Genomic DNA, 20,668 nt, shown 5'->3' on the forward strand with positions numbered 1-20,668 from the left:
ATAATTTACCATAAGGGTAGAAAAAGGGTGAGGGTCGAACCCTTAGTATTCAAGTAGGCAAACAGAAGTTGCCTTTATTTATGTTTTAGGGTTATGATTCGAGTTTAGATGATTTCCTGCGAATCTGAGAAAGAAAAATTTTGTGAATCAATTTTATAAGTTTGATTCCAGAGAAGTTTTATTCAAGAGAATGCTACCTTAAAATTTGGTAGACTTGAGAGTACCTTTGTTTAGAATAGTTGTTTTCGGTGCTAAGAGCATGATGTGTATTTTATGGCTTTACCACGACCTTAGAGTGGTGTTAGCACTTGTTTTCTTTACATGAGAGTGAGTCTACACAGATGACTACTAAGTTGTATAATAGTACTCCAGTAGCACTGGAGTAATAGGATATCTTTCCAAAAATTTATAAAATGTCCTCAGAAGGAAAGATAGACCTCGTTGAAGTACCATAGTAAAGGGTACTAAGGAACATACGGTAGCTGCAAGATTTGAAATTGCCAACTTCTTAAACAATGGGGGGTTATCTGTAGGAGTACTTCACTATAAAATAAAATTTTATATATATATATATATATATATATATATATATAAAGTCCTAAATAATATAGACAATTGAGGATATTCATTAACGCTTTCTGAGTTATCTACAAATATGGTCGTCGAAAGACAATTTGTATGACATTTTTTTTAGGACCGGTAAAGTTGATTGTGTATTTGGATGGTTGGTATAGAACTGTGGGTCCTGCATTTATTAAATGACATAATCAAGGGGATTACTCTTATTAGAGATTTTGTGCACGCTGCCAGAATATGTAGAGTGATTGCATTAATAGTAAACTCATATATTAGAGTTTATAAGTTTATAAATGAGTTTTTACTCAAATTGTCTCCCACAGGGGGAGTAATATTGATTTTAAAGGAATGGAGGTTATTACCTCAGAGTATGAATATTATGTTTGATTAGTTATGCAATAACCTATAATGGGCGCCGCTATATATTTATATACTTTGCGTCATGTATAAAAACGAGTTTTTCATGTATTTGCTACAAGAAAATGTAGCAATGGGGTATTTACTAATGCATATAAATTGGTGAGATTAGGTTGCAGAGCAATGTAATAAGTATGGATTAGCTTAGCATATCTTAATAAAATAAGTTATGAAATATGTCTGCTAATTATGGGTATGTGTGGATGGATTAATTTCCATATGGAAGAAGGGAAGAAAAAAAAATGAAAATTTGGAATATATAATCAAAGTTATTTAGTTAGTAATACAATAATACAATAGTGTTTATTTAGGAGAAGTTACGGGAGTAAGTAAGTAGAGAATAGGAAAACCCTATACATGGTAATTATATATGTGGTAATGAGGGGTAGATGACAACTCATACAATATTGTACAACACTCCCGCTCAAGCTGGAGAGTAAATGTCAATAACTTCCAGCTTGCTACATATGGAATCAATAGAGTTCTTGGGAAGCGCCTTAATAAAGATGTTTGTCAGTTGTCTGCCACAAGGAACAAAAGGTGTAACAATCTTATTCAAGTCAACTTTAGATCGAATGAAATGGTAATCTACTTCAATGTGTTTAGTCCTCTCATGGGATATTGGATTGCTAACAATATGGATAGCTGTCTGATTGTTACAATGGAGAGGAATTGGGTACTGGACTAAAATCCCAAGTTCCTATAAAAAAGTTTTCAACCAAGTAAGTTCACATAAAAAAGTTTTCAACCAAGTAAGTTCACAGGCAGTGTGTGCCATGGCACGATACTCTGCTTTAGCACTGGAACGAGCCACAATTGACTGTTTCTTACTCCTCCAAGTTCCTCATGTGAAGGTGTAGTAACCCGTGGTAAACCGTCGATCAGAAGGAGAACCGGCCCAATCTGCATCTGTATATCCCACAATCCAAAGATTTCTAGAAGATTGATAAAGTAGACCACATCCTAGAACACCCTGATTGGTTGATCAACTATACATCAACCTTCGCAATAGCACGAATCATTGTAAAATAGGGCTATTGGTCGAGTAAGTCGAACCACTGGGACTGCGCTAGTCTATAGCAACCTAAGCGTCTAGAGTCATTCTTAGGATGATGAAGGGGTATAGAATATTTGTTTGGTTTGTCACTAAAGCTAGGAATGTAAAGATGCATAAAACAAGAATGCAAGAAATGTAAAGGAAGGAGATCTAGGTAGAGAGATTAAGGACATGAATTCACACTACACCCTAAGTACATGCTAGATTAAGTCTAAATTGGGGATGGACAATATATGCAATGGTCAAGAAATACATGACAACACTTAGTTACCATATATTTGTTAAGAGATCCATTAAATTGGCACAAGAATGATCATTCAAAAGCTAACACATTGAACTACCTAAACTAGGATGTAGAGTCAAATATATTATCTTAAGCTAAAGACCATCAAGCATTCAAGCAAATGACAAAGCACATGAAGTAGGAAACTAGCATAACCCATCAAAGGAAGTTCCTAAGCAATGGACTATCCATTTTTCTATCAACATGCCTTGAAAACATTTCATAGTTTTCTCCCCATTGTCACCATGAGAATACAAGCAATAAGATTAATGTACGAATCATCAAGTCAAGCTAAATAACTTACATCAATCATTTAAACATAATAGAGTTCATTACAAGAAGTAATATGCTCTAAACTATGAAAAAACCAAAATCTATACATTAAAATCCCCAAAATAGAACCTAATTTAGAACATGAACAACAAGGGGAGGCTTCATCACCTCCCTAGATAGAGTTTAGTTATCCATTGATGCACTAGAGAAAGGAGGAAGCTTGAAGAAAGACTCCATTTTCGTGCTCCTTCCTTTGCTTCAAGAACACACCTTTTTTTTTTTTGTTTCTCTTCTCTCTCCTCTATCTTGTAAAAATGTAGGATATGATGCATGTGGCCCTTAGTTGCCTTATATCATTCAACCAAGCTCTCTCTCTCCTCCAAAGACATTCCCAACCACTCCATAAAGAAGAAGGGTGGAAATGTGGAAACCAATGCACAAGTGGGCTGAAGAGGGGTTCATTTCCGAGCTGCAATCTGGCCAAATTTTGAGCACTCGAAGGGTGGCCTCGAGCACTCGAAATTAGTGTAATGTGTAACATGCAATTCTTGCCCATCACTAACCCACTGTGGAAGAATGACCATAACTTTGTGCTTCGAACTCCGAATGATGATCTGTTTGAAGATTTGGAGAGCTGATTCAGAGCTTTAAAAACTTCATGTTTTGATGAAGACCCAATTCTCAAGTCTGGTTGGTCGAAAATGGGGAGAAAGGCAGCCCTTCAGTGCTGCCAGGCAGTTCTGCACACCTCTGGTAAGAAGATCATAACTCTCTGCTCCGAACTCCGAATGACGAACCGCATAAAGATTTGGAAAGCTGATTCAGAGCTCTAAATCTTTCATGTTATGATAGAAGTCCAGTTCTTGAGTTTGCTAGGTAGAAAATGGCGACAAAAGTCAGGTTCTACTGCTGCCAGAATTTCAGAATTGGCACCCTTTTTGTTCAAAATTCCACAAGGCATCATTTTTGCTTCTTTTTTGCAATTTAACCTGAAAATGTACAAAAACATGCAAATGGAGATGATCTACATAAAATAATTAATTAATGGACTTTGTTAATGTAATTTAGGGCACTTGAATATACAGTATTCGGCGCTTATTACACCCTTGAGATACTTCAACATACGTACAATTGCCTCCGTGTGAGGTACCCAAGGACTGGTCATGAACTGACTCACAACACTGACTGTATATGAGATGTATGGACGAGTGACTGTGAGGTAAATAAGTTTACCTACAAATCTCTGATACATCTCTGGATCATCAAATGGGTCACCGTCATCCACCTTAAGTTTTACATTAGTCTCAATGGATGTAGCTACAGGTTTTGAACCAAGATATCCACTATCCTGTAATAGATCAAGAACGTACTTTCGCTAAGAAAAACTAATGCCTTGCTTTGACAGAGCCACCTCAATTCCTAAAAAATATCAAAGTTTGCCTAAATCCTTAGTAAGGAAGCTAGAACTCAAGTGATGGATTAGAACTTATATCCTATTTTTATCACTGCTGGTGATAACAATATCATATACATACATCACAAGAATCATAATACCACGTTTCGTTTTCTTAAAAAAATAAGAGTGGTCAGCTTGGCTTCTGGTCATACCATGAGCTATAACTGCTTTGCTAAACTTATCAAACTATGCACGAAAGGATTGTTTAAGGCCATAGATAGACTTCTTGATATGACACACACACTCCCCCTTATACTCAAACCCAGGTGATTGAGTCATATAGACTGTCTTATTAAGGTTACTGTGTAGAAAAGCATTTTTAACATCAAGTTGATGAAATGGTCAGTCTAGATTAGTTGCAAGAGAGATTATGACACAAATATAATTTGGTTTGGCCACAGGAGAGAACGCCTCAGTATAATCAAGGCCATAAGTCTGAGTGTAGTCTTTAGCAACAAGTCGAGCTTTGAAACAGTCAACAGTACCATCAGGTTTCTATTTAACAGTAAAAACCCAATGACAACCAACAACTTAAGTATCAACAGGGTTAGGAATAAGGTCCTAAGTATGATTCAATTTTAAAACGTTTATTTCTTCTTCTATAGTTTTCCTCTACCCTATATGAGAAAGTGCCTCCCTATAGGACTTAGGAAAAACAATAGAGGATAAAGACAAAGAAAAAGCTTAAAAAGAGGAGGACAATTTATTATACGATACAAAATTAGAGATAGGGTGATTGGTACAAGACCGTTTCTCAGAAGAGATGGAAGAATCTCCAGGCGTTGAATTGACTGGTGGAAGTGATTAACTACTCTTTTTCGGCGACGAGCATAGACATAAAGAGTTAGTGGGATGTCAGAATAAAAAATTGGAGTTGGAATAACAAACTCTTGAATAACGGAATCCTCCAGGCGACTGCCTTCCTTAGAATAATAAGGAACATCCTCAAAGAAAGTTACATTTGCACACACAAAATGTTTACGAAGAGTTGGACTGTAACATTTATATCCCCTTAAGTGCGAGAATAACCTATGAAAATACATTTGTGAGCATGAGGATCAAGTTTGTCTTGTCTCAGGCTTAGATTATGAACAAAACAAACACACCCAAACACCTTTGGAGGAATGGAAAAAAGGATTTTTGCCAGAAAACATCATTTGGAAGAGTGATTTTCCTTGAAGGACCCTAGAAGGCATGTGGTTTACAAGATAAGTAGCAACCAGAACTGCATCTACTAAAAAATGGTTTGGAACATGCATTTGAATTGTTAAGGTATGAGCGATAACTAGGAGTGGGCCATTCTTCTGTTCAGCAACTCCATTTTTTTTAGGGGTATCAACACAAAATGTTTGATGGATAATGCCTTCGACTCAAGAAACTGTTGAAAAAACATTAAGTTTATATTCAAGGGCATTGTCAGTTCTAATAACAAGTAATTTTGCATCAAACTGATTTTGAATTTTAGCATAAAAGGATTGAAAAACAGAGAATACTTGAGATCTATCTTTAAGAATATAAACCCAAGTTAAACGTGAACAATCATCAATAAATGACATAAAATAACGAGCACCAAATAAACCAGTAGTACGAGTTGGTCCCCAAACATCCGAATGTACTAACTCAAAATGTTTTAAACTTTTATCAAAACGAGACTTAAAAGTAGCCCAACGATGTTTACTAAGTTCGCAATTAGTACAATTAAACTTAGAAAAATTAACTAAATAAGGGACCAAGTATTGAAGACTATTTGAAGAGGGATGTCCAAGGCGGCAATGCCACTGGTAAGCTGAAGAAGCGGTGGAATATAGAGCTGTCGGAACAGTAGTTAGGTGGAGGTAGTAAAGACCATCCTTCCCAAACCCCCCACCAATTGTCTTCTTCGTCTCGAGGTCCTGAAAGATTCGACGAGAAGGAGAAAACGTAACTGAGTCATTTAAATTTTATATGATTTTGCGAACTGACAATAAATTGAATGAAAATTGAGGGATGCATAAAACTGATGAAAAAGTGAGACACGAAGTGTGGAAGGTACCAATTCCATGAACAGGTGATTTGGCACCATTCGCTATAGTAACAATCGATGGTGAGAAAACATGCGAAATATCATAAAATAGATGGGTTACCTGTCATGTGATCGGATGCCCCTGAATCAATGATTTAAGGTGTAGAAGATGAAGCATGGAGACACGTATTACCTGAAGTAATGATAGTAGCGGTGGAGGATGGCTGATTTGCACGCTCACGCTTTACCAGTTTGGTGCTGGTGATTGACCCAAAAAGATGGGATTCCTAAGTATCCATCACAAGAGCTGCCGAACAAATGAGATATAGTAGCGAGAGGGAACCGAGATAAGAGAACCAAGATCTAGTTGAGATGAACCCGAGAGAAATTATCGAGGAGAGATTGAGGAGGGATCCGAGAGAGATTGCTGAGACGAGAACTGAGATCACCGAGGAACTAAGATCACCGATAAGAGATTGAAAGAAAGCCGAGATGGAATCAAGATTGTAGTCTGAATAAGATAATTTTTTATTTTTTATTATTTTTTTTAAAGAGGGATTGATTTCCGCTTTGATACCATGCTGAAAAAGAGAGAGAATTTATGAAAACTTATATGTTGTTTAGTTAGTAATACAATAAATGATAACGAGAACAAGAAAACCCTACACATGGTACAATTCATAAAATACTGTACAACATAGTTATATTTTAAGATTTATTATTATTTGATTTTTTCAAGGTCCAAAACTAAAGCTTTGTAATTTACATACAATTAAAAGCATAGTTCAAAGATTTACCATATCAACATTACACAAGTTACTCGTAATTATATTTTTTCTTTATAAATGCATGCAGAGGGAGTTGAGGAATAAGGTTAAAAAGAAAAACCTAACACCAAACCTGTGCAATTTAACCCTAGAAAAACTAACCAAACCACAGTCACTGGTAAAAAGTTTTAGGCGGGAAACCACCCTTCTTCCCCCCTCTCCGATCATTTTCTCTCTCTAAACTCGCCGTTTCTTCGTCTATCAATCCACAGAACATTCTTTCCCTCTCTCGTGCCATTTTCTCTCTCTAGAACCATGAACGAGATTCGGCGATCGATGTCGACGGTGGCCGCAGGAGAAGCCCTAACGGTTGCGCCGGAGCTGTCTCCGTCGGAGTTGGAGATTGCGCGGCGTAGGCTTCGACAGCGGTGGGAGTTAGCGTCTGTTCTAAATTTCTTGAATGTAAGGTCACGCGTTCTTGGTGAAATTGCACAGAAATGTTGAGGTTTTTATTTGTTTGGGTGTATATACATGTTTTTGATATATCTATATATATTTGTAGGTATACAGAGGTGGAATTATTTATGTATTTATAGTTTATAGTCTGTTTCTGTACATGTATATATGGATTGTGGGTATATTTATGCGTGAAAACTCAGAGAGAGAGAGACTACATATAAATGTATGTACTCATTTGTTTATGCACAGACACTAATGGTTTTCTGAATTGCCTATAGGTTTTTGAGCCAGTAATTGAGAGCAAGATGAAAACTTCAGCTGGTGATATTGAGGCTGCTCTTATTAAACCAGATAAACTGCTTTCTCAGCTTCACATAATGCTTTTAAAGGTTTTAGTTTTTTCTATCATATATGAATTCATAGCACAGTTTTTTGAGGTGTAGTGTTTGTTGATTTGGTTAGTTACCTATTTCCAAAATAGGTGATTACTTTGATGTCCAGATGTTGTGTTTTTATGTTGTGTATTTTTTAAGTGGAAAGAAATTGAAATATACTAGTAACGCAATGGATTTGCGCAACTATTCTTGAAATTCAATTGCTACTGACACCCAACAACTTGGGAATAACTGAGTTACACATGTTCTAATGTATTCTAAATTACTGTTGGGATGATTAGAAAAATAGTTGGAACCTCATATTTGATGCTTAGCATTTAACGCACTTATCTTTTTATTGATCATTAATTTTATGAAGTTGTATTTGAAGAGAATTCAATAGAATAAATAATTGCTTTGTGGTTCTATTTTATTGACTGTATGTCCAACTTAATCATGTTGATACTCTTATTCGAAAGAGTTTCTTTTGTTAAAATTAGATATATGGTAAGAATGTTATGAGTGTTTTAAATTATAAATATAAACGCAAATATATTTATTTTTTCCTGAAATGAATATGAGTTTGCCCTAATGAATCTTATGCAGTGGACTAGTTTATAATCAGACAGATATCTTGGACACTTAGATCCAGAATAGCTCATCAGAAGCTGACGGGGGGTTCTTAATTGTTTGTGACTTGGATTGAGATTTGAAGCAAAGAAGATGTTTTTATAGCAATTTGATTTCCTATTTTTGTTTATGACACATATTGTAGTTGGATGGCAATACCATTAGTACAAATCAAGTGTTAAGCATCCCCCAGTTGCGTAGGCACTCACTTGATTGGTCCAAGCAACGGTCTATTTCCCCTGTGGGTCCTCAGTTGCATAGATGGTTGCCCAAAAACTGCTCGCAAGAACAGTAGTGGCAAGTTAAGTGTATGCTTGGATCACAATTGTTTGTCATTTTTTTGAAGCATCGCCTGTTTGCTTTTAATTTTCTTAGACATCCCCTCAAAGTTTCGTCCTTTCTTCCTACTTTCACAGTATGAACTTTTTTTGTGAGGTGGTTTCCACAAGATGTCATGTATTTCATAGTTACCTAAGTTGGTTCCCCTTGCGCTACAATGGTTGGAAGAATTTAACCCTGCTACTCTCTCTCTCTCTCTCCATTTTTTCTTTTTGTCTATCTTTACCCGCCTCTCACATATTATGCGTGTGCATGCTTACCCTGTGTTTTCATTTGTTATTATTTTATTAGTATATGGATAGCATGCAAAGTGCAAAATTTTTCTACTTTGACAACTAGTAGATGACTGTTTTTAAATGAAATGATAAATTTTGCTTGGTACTTTTGCAGCACATCGCACATTGTCGTAGAATTGTGAGAAGGTTGAATGGGGTTATAATAAATATATGTTTATGTGATGTTGTGGCCTGAATTTTGTTTCGGTCTGGGTCGCGTTGCGATAAGGTTATTTATTTATTTTTGGTAAGTGATAAGTTTTGATTCCACCCCCCCCCCCCCCCCCCCCCCCCAACACACACACACATACATATTTCTTCTTGCGGGTCGTGGACCGTGTTTTAGAATTCTCTTGTAGCGCAATATATAAGGGCGTTTAGGATTCAGGTTGTATTATGAGACGAACACTGAAAACCTCAAGAGAGTGTGAGAGAGAGCACTAAGGTTTGGGGTCTGAAACATGTAATCTTTTCACATAGGAAATTTTTTCTGGATCTTCACCGTGGACGTAGACTTACTCCTAACCACATTAAATTTTGTATTCTTGGTGTATGGCATGTTTACTTTTCTGTCGTGATTCTTGATTGAGTTATTGGTTCGCGGTATTTGTTGTAACAGTTTAAATGACTATAATTAAAAATAAAATGCCTGAAAACTTTTAGGATGAAGGGATTTTTGGTAACTAGAATGGATAATTATGCGTAGGAGAGAGAATATAATTATGTTACTTCCCGTTTTACTCTTTAACTTGATAATGAAGTTTATTAAGCGGACTAGAGGTATCCACCTATTTTCTTTGATATTTTCTGTTCATTTCTCCTTCAGCATCTTAATTTGGTTTCTACTTCTTTCATTTTTTTTTTTTTAGATGTTAATATTATTTCCCATTTTATATATTTTGCATGATTTCCCATGTTTTCCCCCTTCTGGAGGCTAGTTGGATAGCCTTAACCTTTTTAGTTAGATAGCATTATTAGACCATGCTTTCCCACATGCTTGAGGCTTGGAGAGGGTGTATGGCGGGGAATCATAGCTGAGATGCGTGGAGGACAACCTTACTTTGCTTGTGGTAGGGTTTCTGGTGAGAAAGAAATAGGAAGTCCTTTTAAGGAAAAGAGCTTCCTATTTCGGTTCTTAAATTCTCTATCCAGAGTTCTTTATTTTTTGGATTCATGGGTGGAATTGTAAATCTATGGAGGATTTTGTGGATAGGTAGCAAGCAGTGTTGTTAAAGGCGTGCCTAGGCTCGAGGCACAAGTCCAGCCTATTGTCATCTCAGGCTCACTGATGTTTACTAGGCGCACACCTCGGCTGCGCCTCGTCTTATTTGTCTAGGTGCGCCTAGGCGCTCCTCGCTGTTTTTTGTTTTTTTTAAGTGATTGTTCTATCTCTTAAGCCAAAAAGGGTACTTTTGGCAACTTAATAAACAAATAAGAAAGCCTAAGCATATCAGAGAAGGGTCTTTTGTTCAAAAGAATAAACAAATAAAAAATTCCAAGACCAAACATAGAAAGAGTGAGACTGTGAAAGCAACGACGAAGCTCTAGTGGCAGTGACGAATGACGAAGTCATGTCAGTTCTTTCTTCTTCTTCTCTTTCCTCTCTTCTCCTCTACTCCTCTTTTCTCATCGTTGTTTACTTTTTTCTCTCCGTCTTGTTCTCTTCTCTCTGTCTTTTTGTTTTTTTTTTGGCTCTATTTTTTTCTCCTTTTTATTCTTTAACACTCTCTTTTCTCATCTACTTCTTTTGTCTCTGCCCTCTTTTATTTTTTTCTTGGCTCTATTTTTTTTTTTTTCTTTTCTTGTAAACGGTTTTTTTTTTTTTTTAATAGATTTATTTCTTTTTGTACTCTGTTTTGCCTTTCAAGAAAACAAATTTGTGCTATGTTTTATCGTTCTTGAATGCTTATATAGTTGATGGATTTATTTTTTTATAATTGATATTAATTTTTAGAATATTGATATGACTTGTGAGTTATGAATGCTATTATGGTAGTTTAAAATTTCAATTGTGCGCCACACTTCACTCAGGTGCGCGCCTCGCGCCTCGCCATGCGCCTCGCGCCTAGGCTCCAAAGGACCTCTAGTGCCTTGGTGTGCCTTGAGCCTTTAATAACACTGGTAGCAAGTATAGAGGTCCTATTGGGCTTTTTATGGATATGTATATGGGATGTGCTCCCCTTTTGAGTGATCTTTAATGAAATATTACTTATCAAAATAAATAAATAAAGACGTAAACCTAAAAATGCATGACCGTCTGTTTGTGTTTTTGTGCCCAGGAGCATGCTTGAGTATGTGAATGATGTGTTTGTAAGGTAGTCTTTCATAATGTAAAAAATGATAGCTTTTGAATTTGCATTGCTCGCTGATGTTCCATGTTTGGTAACCAGGATCCAACAAATGTTTTTGGTGTATTTGTTGTTACTAAAACCTTCATTACCAAAATTTTCTTTTTGTGCTCCTGATTAGTCTATATAAATATATATGTTCCCCCTTTCTTTCTGTTCATGTCTTTTCTTTTTGGTTTATTTGTTCCTTTATTGTTTTAAACGGGGTATGAACATAAGTGTTATTGTGTTAAATAGGAATTCTGAAACTCTTTAGTTTTGTGCTATGAAAAAATCTCTTTTAATTCAGAAATTGCACTTTTTTTCTTTTTTTGGATCATAGAAGTTGAGCCGAAGGGCTTAATTATATGCAAAGTTTAGAAAACTTTCTTAATAATAATTGAAACCCTCTATGATCAGGGGATCAGGATACCAAAGCTGACAAACACTGGTTGGTATAGAGTGATCAAAGATGGGTTACATCCTGCCAATTTATTTATTTCCTTTGTTGTCCTGTCAAATTCTGTGCGTGCCCTGATATTTTCTGTTCATCTTTCTTTTAAAATTTGTATTTGCCTTTCACTTTTCTATGATTTTCGCGGGGGTTGCTCCCTATTTATGACTCTCACATACTTCCCAAGACTTGTTTTTCCTTCTTGATTAGCTGTGTATAGCAGCTATAGCTTCATTTTGTTAGATTATCTCTATCTCTATATCTCTATATCTTTTGTGAGTGGGTGGACTTTGCTGTGTGTACGTGTGTATATGTGTGTCAGTGTGTGTGCATGTGCATGGAAATTGTTGCATACACATGCACGTGTTCCTGTTTACAATGTTCATTTAGAAAGAACTAGACATGATCATGCATGTGATTGCACGTGTGTAAAAGTATTTATTTATACTTATAATAGTGGGCCAATTTTGGTACTTATAATTTGACAGCTGAATACAGAGAGAACTTGTGCTTACCTGTTTAAAAATTAAGTTCCAAGTTTGGTCATCCCGTCATTTATTTGGTCTGTCTTTGTTAATTTTTTAAACGCTCCCTCTCTCTCTCTCTCTCTTCATGTGTTTTATTTTAGATTCGTGAAGTGGATGCATGTATACGGCCTTGTTTTTGTAACTTTCCATTTTATTTGTTAGGCTACTAATTGTTAGATTCCTTTCCTATTTGTAGGCCATTCAAGTTTCTTTATTTCTATCGACCTGTTGAAAAATTAGCCAAATGTATCATGTGTTGAAACAAATTATTGATACATTAAAACAAAATACTAAAATTTCCTTAACATTGATGCGTCATATGACAGTAATAATCAAAGTGCATGCTGGAATGACAATACAACTCCATCAAGTTTTGAAGATTTGAGATAAATGGTTTTTGACAAATGTCATTGGTATAGATTGAATTAAGATTTTTTTTCCTATTGCGGTAATTTTTTTGGGTACTGTTTTTCTCCAAACTGTTTGCTTTTCTTGATATTCTTTTGTGCATGCCGTTATTTTAAGTTTTTTTTTTTTTTTTCAACTGGTCCATTATGCCAGCATTTTTAGCTTCTTATGTTGGCTTCTGTACCTCAAATTGCTTCCTTTACCCAGTTTTCAGTTTTTAGGAATGTGTGGGTACATGTTTTATATCTTATCTCTAGTATATTAGACTAGTTAAGGTTTTAAGGGGCCATCACTTGGTGCAATGATAGAAGTTAGGCAGTCAAGCATGTGAAGGCTGGTTTGAGTCTTAGAACTGTTGTTTTGTTAAATAATACCAAATAATAGGTTTACACCTGTTCAGTCCTTCTATCATCCTCAATTAACAAGGGCCAAGTCTAGGTATTGCCTTTTACTTGTCAGGTGTATATGTTGATTGGTTCTTTATTCTGTGAGAAGTACTGTTTCTCCTTCCCATCTACTAGCACTAGTACTACTACTGTTGTTTTTATTACTACTACGTTTATTATTGTTATAATACGGAAGCCAATTTCTTTTTATATTTGATGCCTAAGCTGGTTGCAGCAACATTACTTGTGCCTTTAGTTTAGAATGTTTTTACTTCAAGATCATATTGGTATTCAAATTTCTTTAATTTCTTTGGTAGTGTCTAATATCCAGTCATCAATAAAAAAGAACAGAGGTCTGATAAGCAGGTTTAGTTGCATTTATTTGAAAACTTGAGACCATCTGTGGCAAAATGAGTTTCTTACCCGTATGTGCTGGAACCCTGATAGTGCCTCACCATGTCAATATCCTAAGCACCATAGTTTCTTTAATGCTTGATCGTACACTATTCAACTGTGATCTGCTCTCTCCTGCAGTGTAAAAGTGTGTAAGCTTGACCAAATCTCTCATTGCACCTGTTGAGCGAGAAGTAATTACTTGGAATATGGTGCTTGTTACCCTCAAAGAGTTATGTTGGGCATATTAAAATCTTGTTTTCATTTTGTATATCCACTGAGAATTTACTTCTGAACGAATTAAAATTCTTTATTTCATGGGATTTTCTGCCATTATATTTATTTTGGGACTGTTCCAGACAGCATTATTTTAGCATTGTTTGTTTATTGTTTGAAGTTCAAGGCGTGGAAAGTAACAATTATTGGGTTCCTGTTATCTCCAGTTTGCTTGGATGAAAAATTTTACTCACTTTTTTTGGTAATCAGTTTTATTTGGAAGATTTTGACATTTCATGCCTCCTTTGCAAGGATAAGGAAGACTCCATACATGCCGACTGCTCTATATACTTTTGTTACTGTTAATATGCTGCATGTCTCTGGATATTATTTCTTGTTGAATAATGTGGCAATCGGGTTTTTGGACACTGCATTGAGAGAGATTGATTTGATCATGATTTATATAGCTTCTGGAAGCTCATGATTGTCATGCAGAATGCAGTGACTACCAAATTCATCAAAATAATACCAGCAAAATCGAGATAGTTTCTTTAAATTTTTTAAATGATAATTTTAATATAGTTGAAGAAAAAAATCGTTCAACTGGTATGGAGAAACTTAAAAGAATCATCTTGAAAATCATGATAATTAAAGAAGAATGGTTTTGTTTTCATGTGGTTTTCAATCATCTCTGATTTGTTTACCATTACTTGTTTAACCTAATCAAAATGTTTGTCAGGGAATACCACCTGTAAGTAAGTCCTTGAAGAGTTCTGATGCATGGGTGAAGGAGCTCTGTAAGAAACTCGCTAAGTGGTGGCCATGGGTAGGTCACTATAAATCTTGATTGCTACATAATTTACTATAATTGTTCATTTATTCAGAACCAAGCTGCAACAATTCGGTGACCTTCTGTTGCAGGTTGCTGAAGGGGATAATCCACTGACTGCAGCTAAAGGGTATTGTATTTCTTCTTTAACTACATCTCATGATTCCGTATGGATTGCAACTTAAGACATTAATTTTTGCTACAATTGATTACGCAGAGAGGAGAATTCCAGATACAAGGAACTTGATCCAACAATCCGTCTATCAATTTTAAAAGCACTTTGTGAAATTCGAGCGGCTGTAATATATCAAGCCTCTTTCTTTTCTTTTTATTTTTATTTAAAAAAAAAAAAAGAAAAAAGAAAAAATTATTGGTGGATCTGCATGCCACGTTGTCTGGAGGATGCTTTGATATTTTGCTTATTTATTCTGATTTGTTGTGTGTGTTTGCGTGTCTTTTGGATGAAATTTCTCTTAGTGCTCTCTCAATTGAGTTCTGAACACCCAATTTTATTATGTTTTACTACGTTTCTGGAATCAAATAAACTATAGGTTGGTTTCAGTTTCTTGAATTTCTATTTTTGTTGGTTGGATAATGGTTTTCTTTGTTCACAGCAAGATGATGTGGTGCGTTATATTAATGATGCAATAAAAAGTGGAACCGAACTTTCTTATTTCCGCAAAGATAAGATTGGAGGAGATGGGAATAGAACTGCATACTGGTAATCCTGGTCATTTCTTTGTAGTCTAATTGTGATACGAGCATGATCACTATTGATAATCCTCTGTTCATGGTAGGTATGATGGAAATACAATTATTGGTTATAGATTATACAAGGAAGTAAATAAGTACGAGTCCAATCAAAAAGTTAAGGGAAAAGGAACCGTGCCGGTAATGAGTTCTCATTGGAAAACACTTGCAACCAATCTTGAGGAATTTCATAAAGTTGTGGTAAGTCTCAATTTTCTGTTGTTACAAGGCAGGAAACCTCTTCACTGACTTTGTTTTTTTGTTGCTAATGACAGGATGACTTCTCATCTAGTGAGGATAAAGTGGAAGTTTTTGTTAGTAAGATCATTGAAACTGATGCCATTCCTGTTCTTGAGAAACTTCAGAAGGTCAGTTTCTATAATCCTCTTAAGAATGCATGAATTGAATTTTATGTTGGCATGGTTAATCTTTAACAGTTTAGGTATGTAGTTGTTTATATGGATTATACCTGATGCACTTGCTGCTATGAAAAAAATACCTGATGTACTTGTTCTTGGTATCTGCAACAGAAGAAAGAAAAGGCACTGAGACAGCAAGAAAGACAAGAGACGCTTTTGAATGGTTTTCGAAATTCTGGGATCACTCGCTCTTGCCGCAACCGTAGGCCTGTCAGTTATACATTTGGTATGATATAAAAATTGCTTAATGTACCTTAGATTATCTGCTTGAATGGTTCAGAAGTAACAACTCTGACAAGATTTCATTTCGGGTAGTTTTTTCTTAATACTGTCGGGACAAAAAGTTCCATATTTTGAATAGATAGTTTGTTTCAGATATGATCGTTCCATTTTTCATTTGTTTTGAATGTCATCAGATAGAATTGATCGATGTCTCAGTGTCGTCTCACTTAGAATGATAAGGCCTTCAGTTAAAATGAAGCCGTAGGCCAACAACTAACATTTACAAAGCATGTGTTGTGGCTGCGCACCTGTCTTTGTATCTTGGTAGAAAGCTTTTATGACGGCCTCCTGCAGCTTTAACAATACTATAACCACGTTAGATGTTTGGTTTCTTCCGTCTTCATTATATTTTGTACATTTTTAATTTTGATAACTTGTATATTACGAAATTGAGCGAAGTCATGGTGCATTGTAGTGTTGCTTATCTGCAATATGTAAGCGTACGCTGTAGTGATTTTGTTGACTGTATATGTGCGTGCAAAGGGTATTATACATAAGACAAGGCATTCAGAAAGTACACTATAAATTGTAATGTGGAATTGTATAACATTAAATACAAAATGTTTACTGTAGAAACATTTGGTGCATACTTTGCTATGGACGACTTCTATACAAACACACATATTTGACATGCATTTTTTATTTTGAGGAAGAGGCTCTTACGTTTTAGGAACTACTGTGCAGATGAGTATGACAAGGCTATTGAAGAGGCTATACAAGTAACGAAGTAAGTAATATTTACTGCACTCAATTGTTTATATTCCATTGGTTTTTATCTTCATTGTTTTATAAGTCATCTTTCATGTGACGATTCCAGTAATGTATATATTTGTTGCCGAAAAGTCTTTGCTCAGTTTGAGAAGATAATATGGATGTTCAAAACTTTGATTGGAAGTAGGAATATGATCTGGGTTGTTCATAGTGCTATGTTTTTTTGTATAGTCCTAAAGTATATCTCAATATTTATATTTCTTGATCATATAGAAGATCTTGCTGTTTGATTTGTGGTTTAGGAAAAGAAATAGGAGCAGCTCAGAAACAGAAACTGACTCGGGAGGCAGTGCTGCCAATAAATCTAAATCCACAGGAGGTGACAACCTTCAAGGAGGTGATGATGATGATGATGATGATTACGAGTCTGATGGAAACAAGGATGATGGTGATGACAAGCATGGCAGCGATTCAAGTAATTCCAACAAAGAAAATAACAATCTTGGCAACAGGAACCACACAACGCTTGATTCTCGAGAGCAGATTGTTAACTTTGATGATAAGCCTTTTGGTTTTGGGACGCGCTGGAGTCTAAGACTAGCTGGGACCACCGACCACCCTGTTTCAGATACCAGAGGTGCAAAGAATAGATTGAGACAAAGACCTACTCGCAATACTGCGCTTGAGAACGCTGTTGTCTTCGATTCAGAAGACGAAAACTCATTAGAAAATGCTAGGAACGGTATGTCCAGTGGCCAGAACTCATCTGCGGCTGCTGATCACAGTGATGATAATGACAGCTAAAAGACTTCTGAATGGGCATGACTGAGCAAGTCATTTGCACATGCATTAAATGATTTTCCTTGAATTTTGTAACACCAGAAGGAAATTTAGAGTGCATTTGTTTTTTGGAAATGACATGAAAGTTTAACCATTGTTTCTCGGAAGCAAACAAAAGTATGTATTTTTTGTAGCGTTGTTTCTGAGAAGTGTGTTTAATCATTGTAAAGGAGGTTAACAAAGTGTTAGGTTGTTAAATGCCCCGTATTAAGCTGATTGAATCTGTTCTACTTGAGTTTTATTATTATTATTTAATGATCGAAATCCTTCTTACTGCTACAACTGGTTGAATCTGTTGTGCAATGTGGTTTTGAAAAGGTCCAATTACAAGCACATGAGAATTGTATCCAAAGCCTATGTGGTCTTTGCATTCTACCTTCAGCAAGCTGACACTCTCAGCAGCCATCTATCATATTTGCGAGGAACGGAATTCCAGAATCTTCATAGGGATCTGCAGCTCTCGGCATGCCATCTTGTTTGAAGATCAGAAATTCAATTCGAGATAACCTCGAAAGTCTTTCAGTCAAAAATGGTTTGGATGCTCAGCTTGCTTGGGGCCTGCCGTCTTCCGTCCACCAGTCACCTTTCAGGGAGGCTCTCCAAGTGGTGAGGCCAGTCCGCTCTCTGGTTTAAGAATTTGAATTCTGGGGTTTCCGTTGATTTACCATCCTTGGTTTGTTTGCCTCTTTGGGCTGGGTGGGATCAGTTTGGTAGGATGTATTTTGGGCCCTTCTTGGTTGGGCCTGGTTGGGTTGGATTATTTATTAGTCCTGGTGTCTCTGCCCTTCTCCATTTGAGTTGTGGGCTTCTTCTCTCTTATACAAATTTTCTCAATATATATATATATATATTGCTTAATCAAAATTTTACTTGCGAATTTATGTTCAATACCTTTTATGTAAGGTTTATTGAAGCTTATGAAAACAAATTCTAATTGAAGCGCATTTCATTTTGCAAAATAATATGAAAGTTACCACAAAATCAATTACTTGGTTAGTATTTTATTAATTTTTTTTTAAAAGGAGAGGTATGAGAGTTTGAGTATGCTAGGAGCATAATGTTTTCACTCTATTTTTATTCGGTTGCATCTCATTTGATTTTTTTAACGGTGAAATGGTAAAATTATTGCTTAAAATGAAGTGCAAGTGTGTGTTTTCGAATAATAATTGTCACTTCAGTTAGGGAAAGGTAAATAGAATGCTAGTTAAAAAAGTGGCGCCTGAGGATAATTTTTTTTCTTTTCTAGATTTTATAGGTCCATGAATATTAGAGGGTTTGTTTGGGTTAAATTATTTCACTTGTGTGTGTGTGCGTGCGTGTTTTTTTTTTTTTTTTTTCCTACACTTCATTTTAATGCAAAATTCCATGGTCTATGATGATTCTTTTTGAAAAGTAAATAATACCCATTTCAAAATTATTTAATCGAAAAGTGATGATGGGATTATCTCAGGAATGAAATTTGGTGAAGTCCTTTAGTGTTTTAATGCATTTATCTAAAAGTGAGAAATACGGTCAAAATCAACAATGTTCAACAATGATATTTGAATTTAATGAGATATTGATAACTAAAAAAAATAAAAATCATTTTGGGTTGATTTTGCCAACAATGTTCAAAATTACTAAGAAGGCTTCCAAGAATATTAAGACCCTTTGTTTAAATATTCTGTTAGAGTGTTTTTTTTTTTTTTTTTTTTTTTTTTACTCTATAGGTCCCTAGGACACTTAAATTCAATCTAAATAACAATAAGGAATTAAGCTATTAAAGTTTTTTTTTTTTTTATAACTTTTAAGTGTAACAGAATCACACATCCACTATTGCCTCGGAAGAGGAAGAAAATTAAATTGATGTTTTATAAAAATTTCTTTAACGGACTTTTAAGTCCTTATTATGTCAATGAAGGTTAGGCAGATTAATAGTAGTTTTTACCTAATTCTTGGTGTGAGTATAAGTTGCAAAACTCGATCAGGAAGGCCTTTCTTTTTGTAACCCTAAAAATAGATTGTAAGAAAAAGTAACGGAATTCCAGTTTTGGAAATTCGCAGCATTGAAGATGGGTTAAGCAACTGCAGAGAGCTACTACAGTAATTTGTCTGAAAAAGAGCAATTTCTGAAATCTATGGGAGCAGAAAATATAAGTCCAAATATGTAAAAGCATTTCTACAGGAGAAGCTACCAGCTTGGAAATATTACAAGCACTACAGGAGAAGCTACCAGCTTGGAATTATTACAAGCACTACAGGACCTTTTAGAGCACCGCGTTCTGCTGACGGATTGAGTCCCATTTTTCTTCAAAACCATTGGGATATGTGAGGGAACAAATGGGCTTTATCAATGATCTAGTTGGTAAAATGTTCAGCTCTTCAAGTGAGTGTGTCCGTGTTCGAAATCCTCCTCCCCTAGTTCGAGAGAATAAACAAATATATAAATAATAAATAATAATAAAAAAGTGATGGAACAAATTGTGACTTCCTGCAATGTTTGGGGGAAAAGAAAAAAAAAAAAAAATGCAATGTGAATGTATGCATCCAAATAATTGTGGTCACATGGCAGGCTTGAACCCACTTTGCTGAACCCTTTCCAACAAGAGAGAGACCTTTTGAGCAAAGACACTGTTCTCTACCAGTTCCTGATCAAGCATGCATGAGAGATGAGTACCTTACGACGACCACGACAACAACAACAAAAAAACACATGCGCGCGCGCACACACGAAAAGTGAGTATAATAATTTCACAACTATGCATGTCAGATGACTCAGATGAAAGAAAGAGTTGGAGGATTATTGTACTTTGTTCTCCTCTCTAGTATTTTTTTAACCTTTTCATTAAAAATTTTAGTTGTAGATCCTAATTATTTCATGCGTGTCACAAATTTTACGTCAAATCAAATTGATATAAGAAAAATACTAAAGAATCATAAATGCACAATTATGTATTTGTATCAACAACATACAAAATCAAATCAACTGTCAAGTTGAACAAAGAGAGGAGGAAAAAACAAGAAGCAAGAACAAGATAAACTACCCGCTCGCCAAATATCGAGAAGCTTAACCGAATGATAAAAGGTGACTCCAATTTCTCCTAGTAGTGTTAAAAGGCTTTTGGTGAGGTTATATCATGATTTCAATATTTTTAGAGAATGAAATGAATAATCAGAGCTGATTTAATGAGTGCCTATACATCATTCTATGTACAACAGATACATACAAAATGAGTGTT

The 20,668-nt window shown here is 35.5% G+C and overlaps 1 protein-coding gene across 1 annotated transcript; it reads left to right on the forward strand.

Annotated features, from left to right (window-relative positions):
- Positions 1–6,957: 6,957 nt before the first annotated feature.
- LOC132286363 (DDT domain-containing protein DDR4) lies at positions 6,958–17,666 on the forward strand. The gene is made up of 11 exons (XM_059788690.1): positions 6,958–7,293; positions 7,569–7,679; positions 14,359–14,445; positions 14,541–14,578; positions 14,666–14,747; positions 15,063–15,169; positions 15,246–15,399; positions 15,474–15,566; positions 15,729–15,843; positions 16,584–16,626; positions 16,913–17,666. Exons 1-11 carry the CDS (start codon positions 7,147–7,149, stop codon positions 17,412–17,414), a joined length of 1,479 nt encoding a protein of 492 aa, XP_059644673.1. The 5' UTR covers positions 6,958–7,146; the 3' UTR covers positions 17,415–17,666.
- The last annotated feature ends 3,002 nt before the right edge of the window (positions 17,667–20,668 follow it).

This window comes from Cornus florida, unplaced genomic scaffold, assembly GCF_030987335.1.
Source record: "Cornus florida cultivar Cherokee Brave unplaced genomic scaffold, ASM3098733v1 CherokeeBrave_3.0.0_Hap2_Chr11, whole genome shotgun sequence".
Classification (NCBI taxonomy): Eukaryota; Viridiplantae; Streptophyta; class Magnoliopsida; order Cornales; family Cornaceae; genus Cornus; species Cornus florida.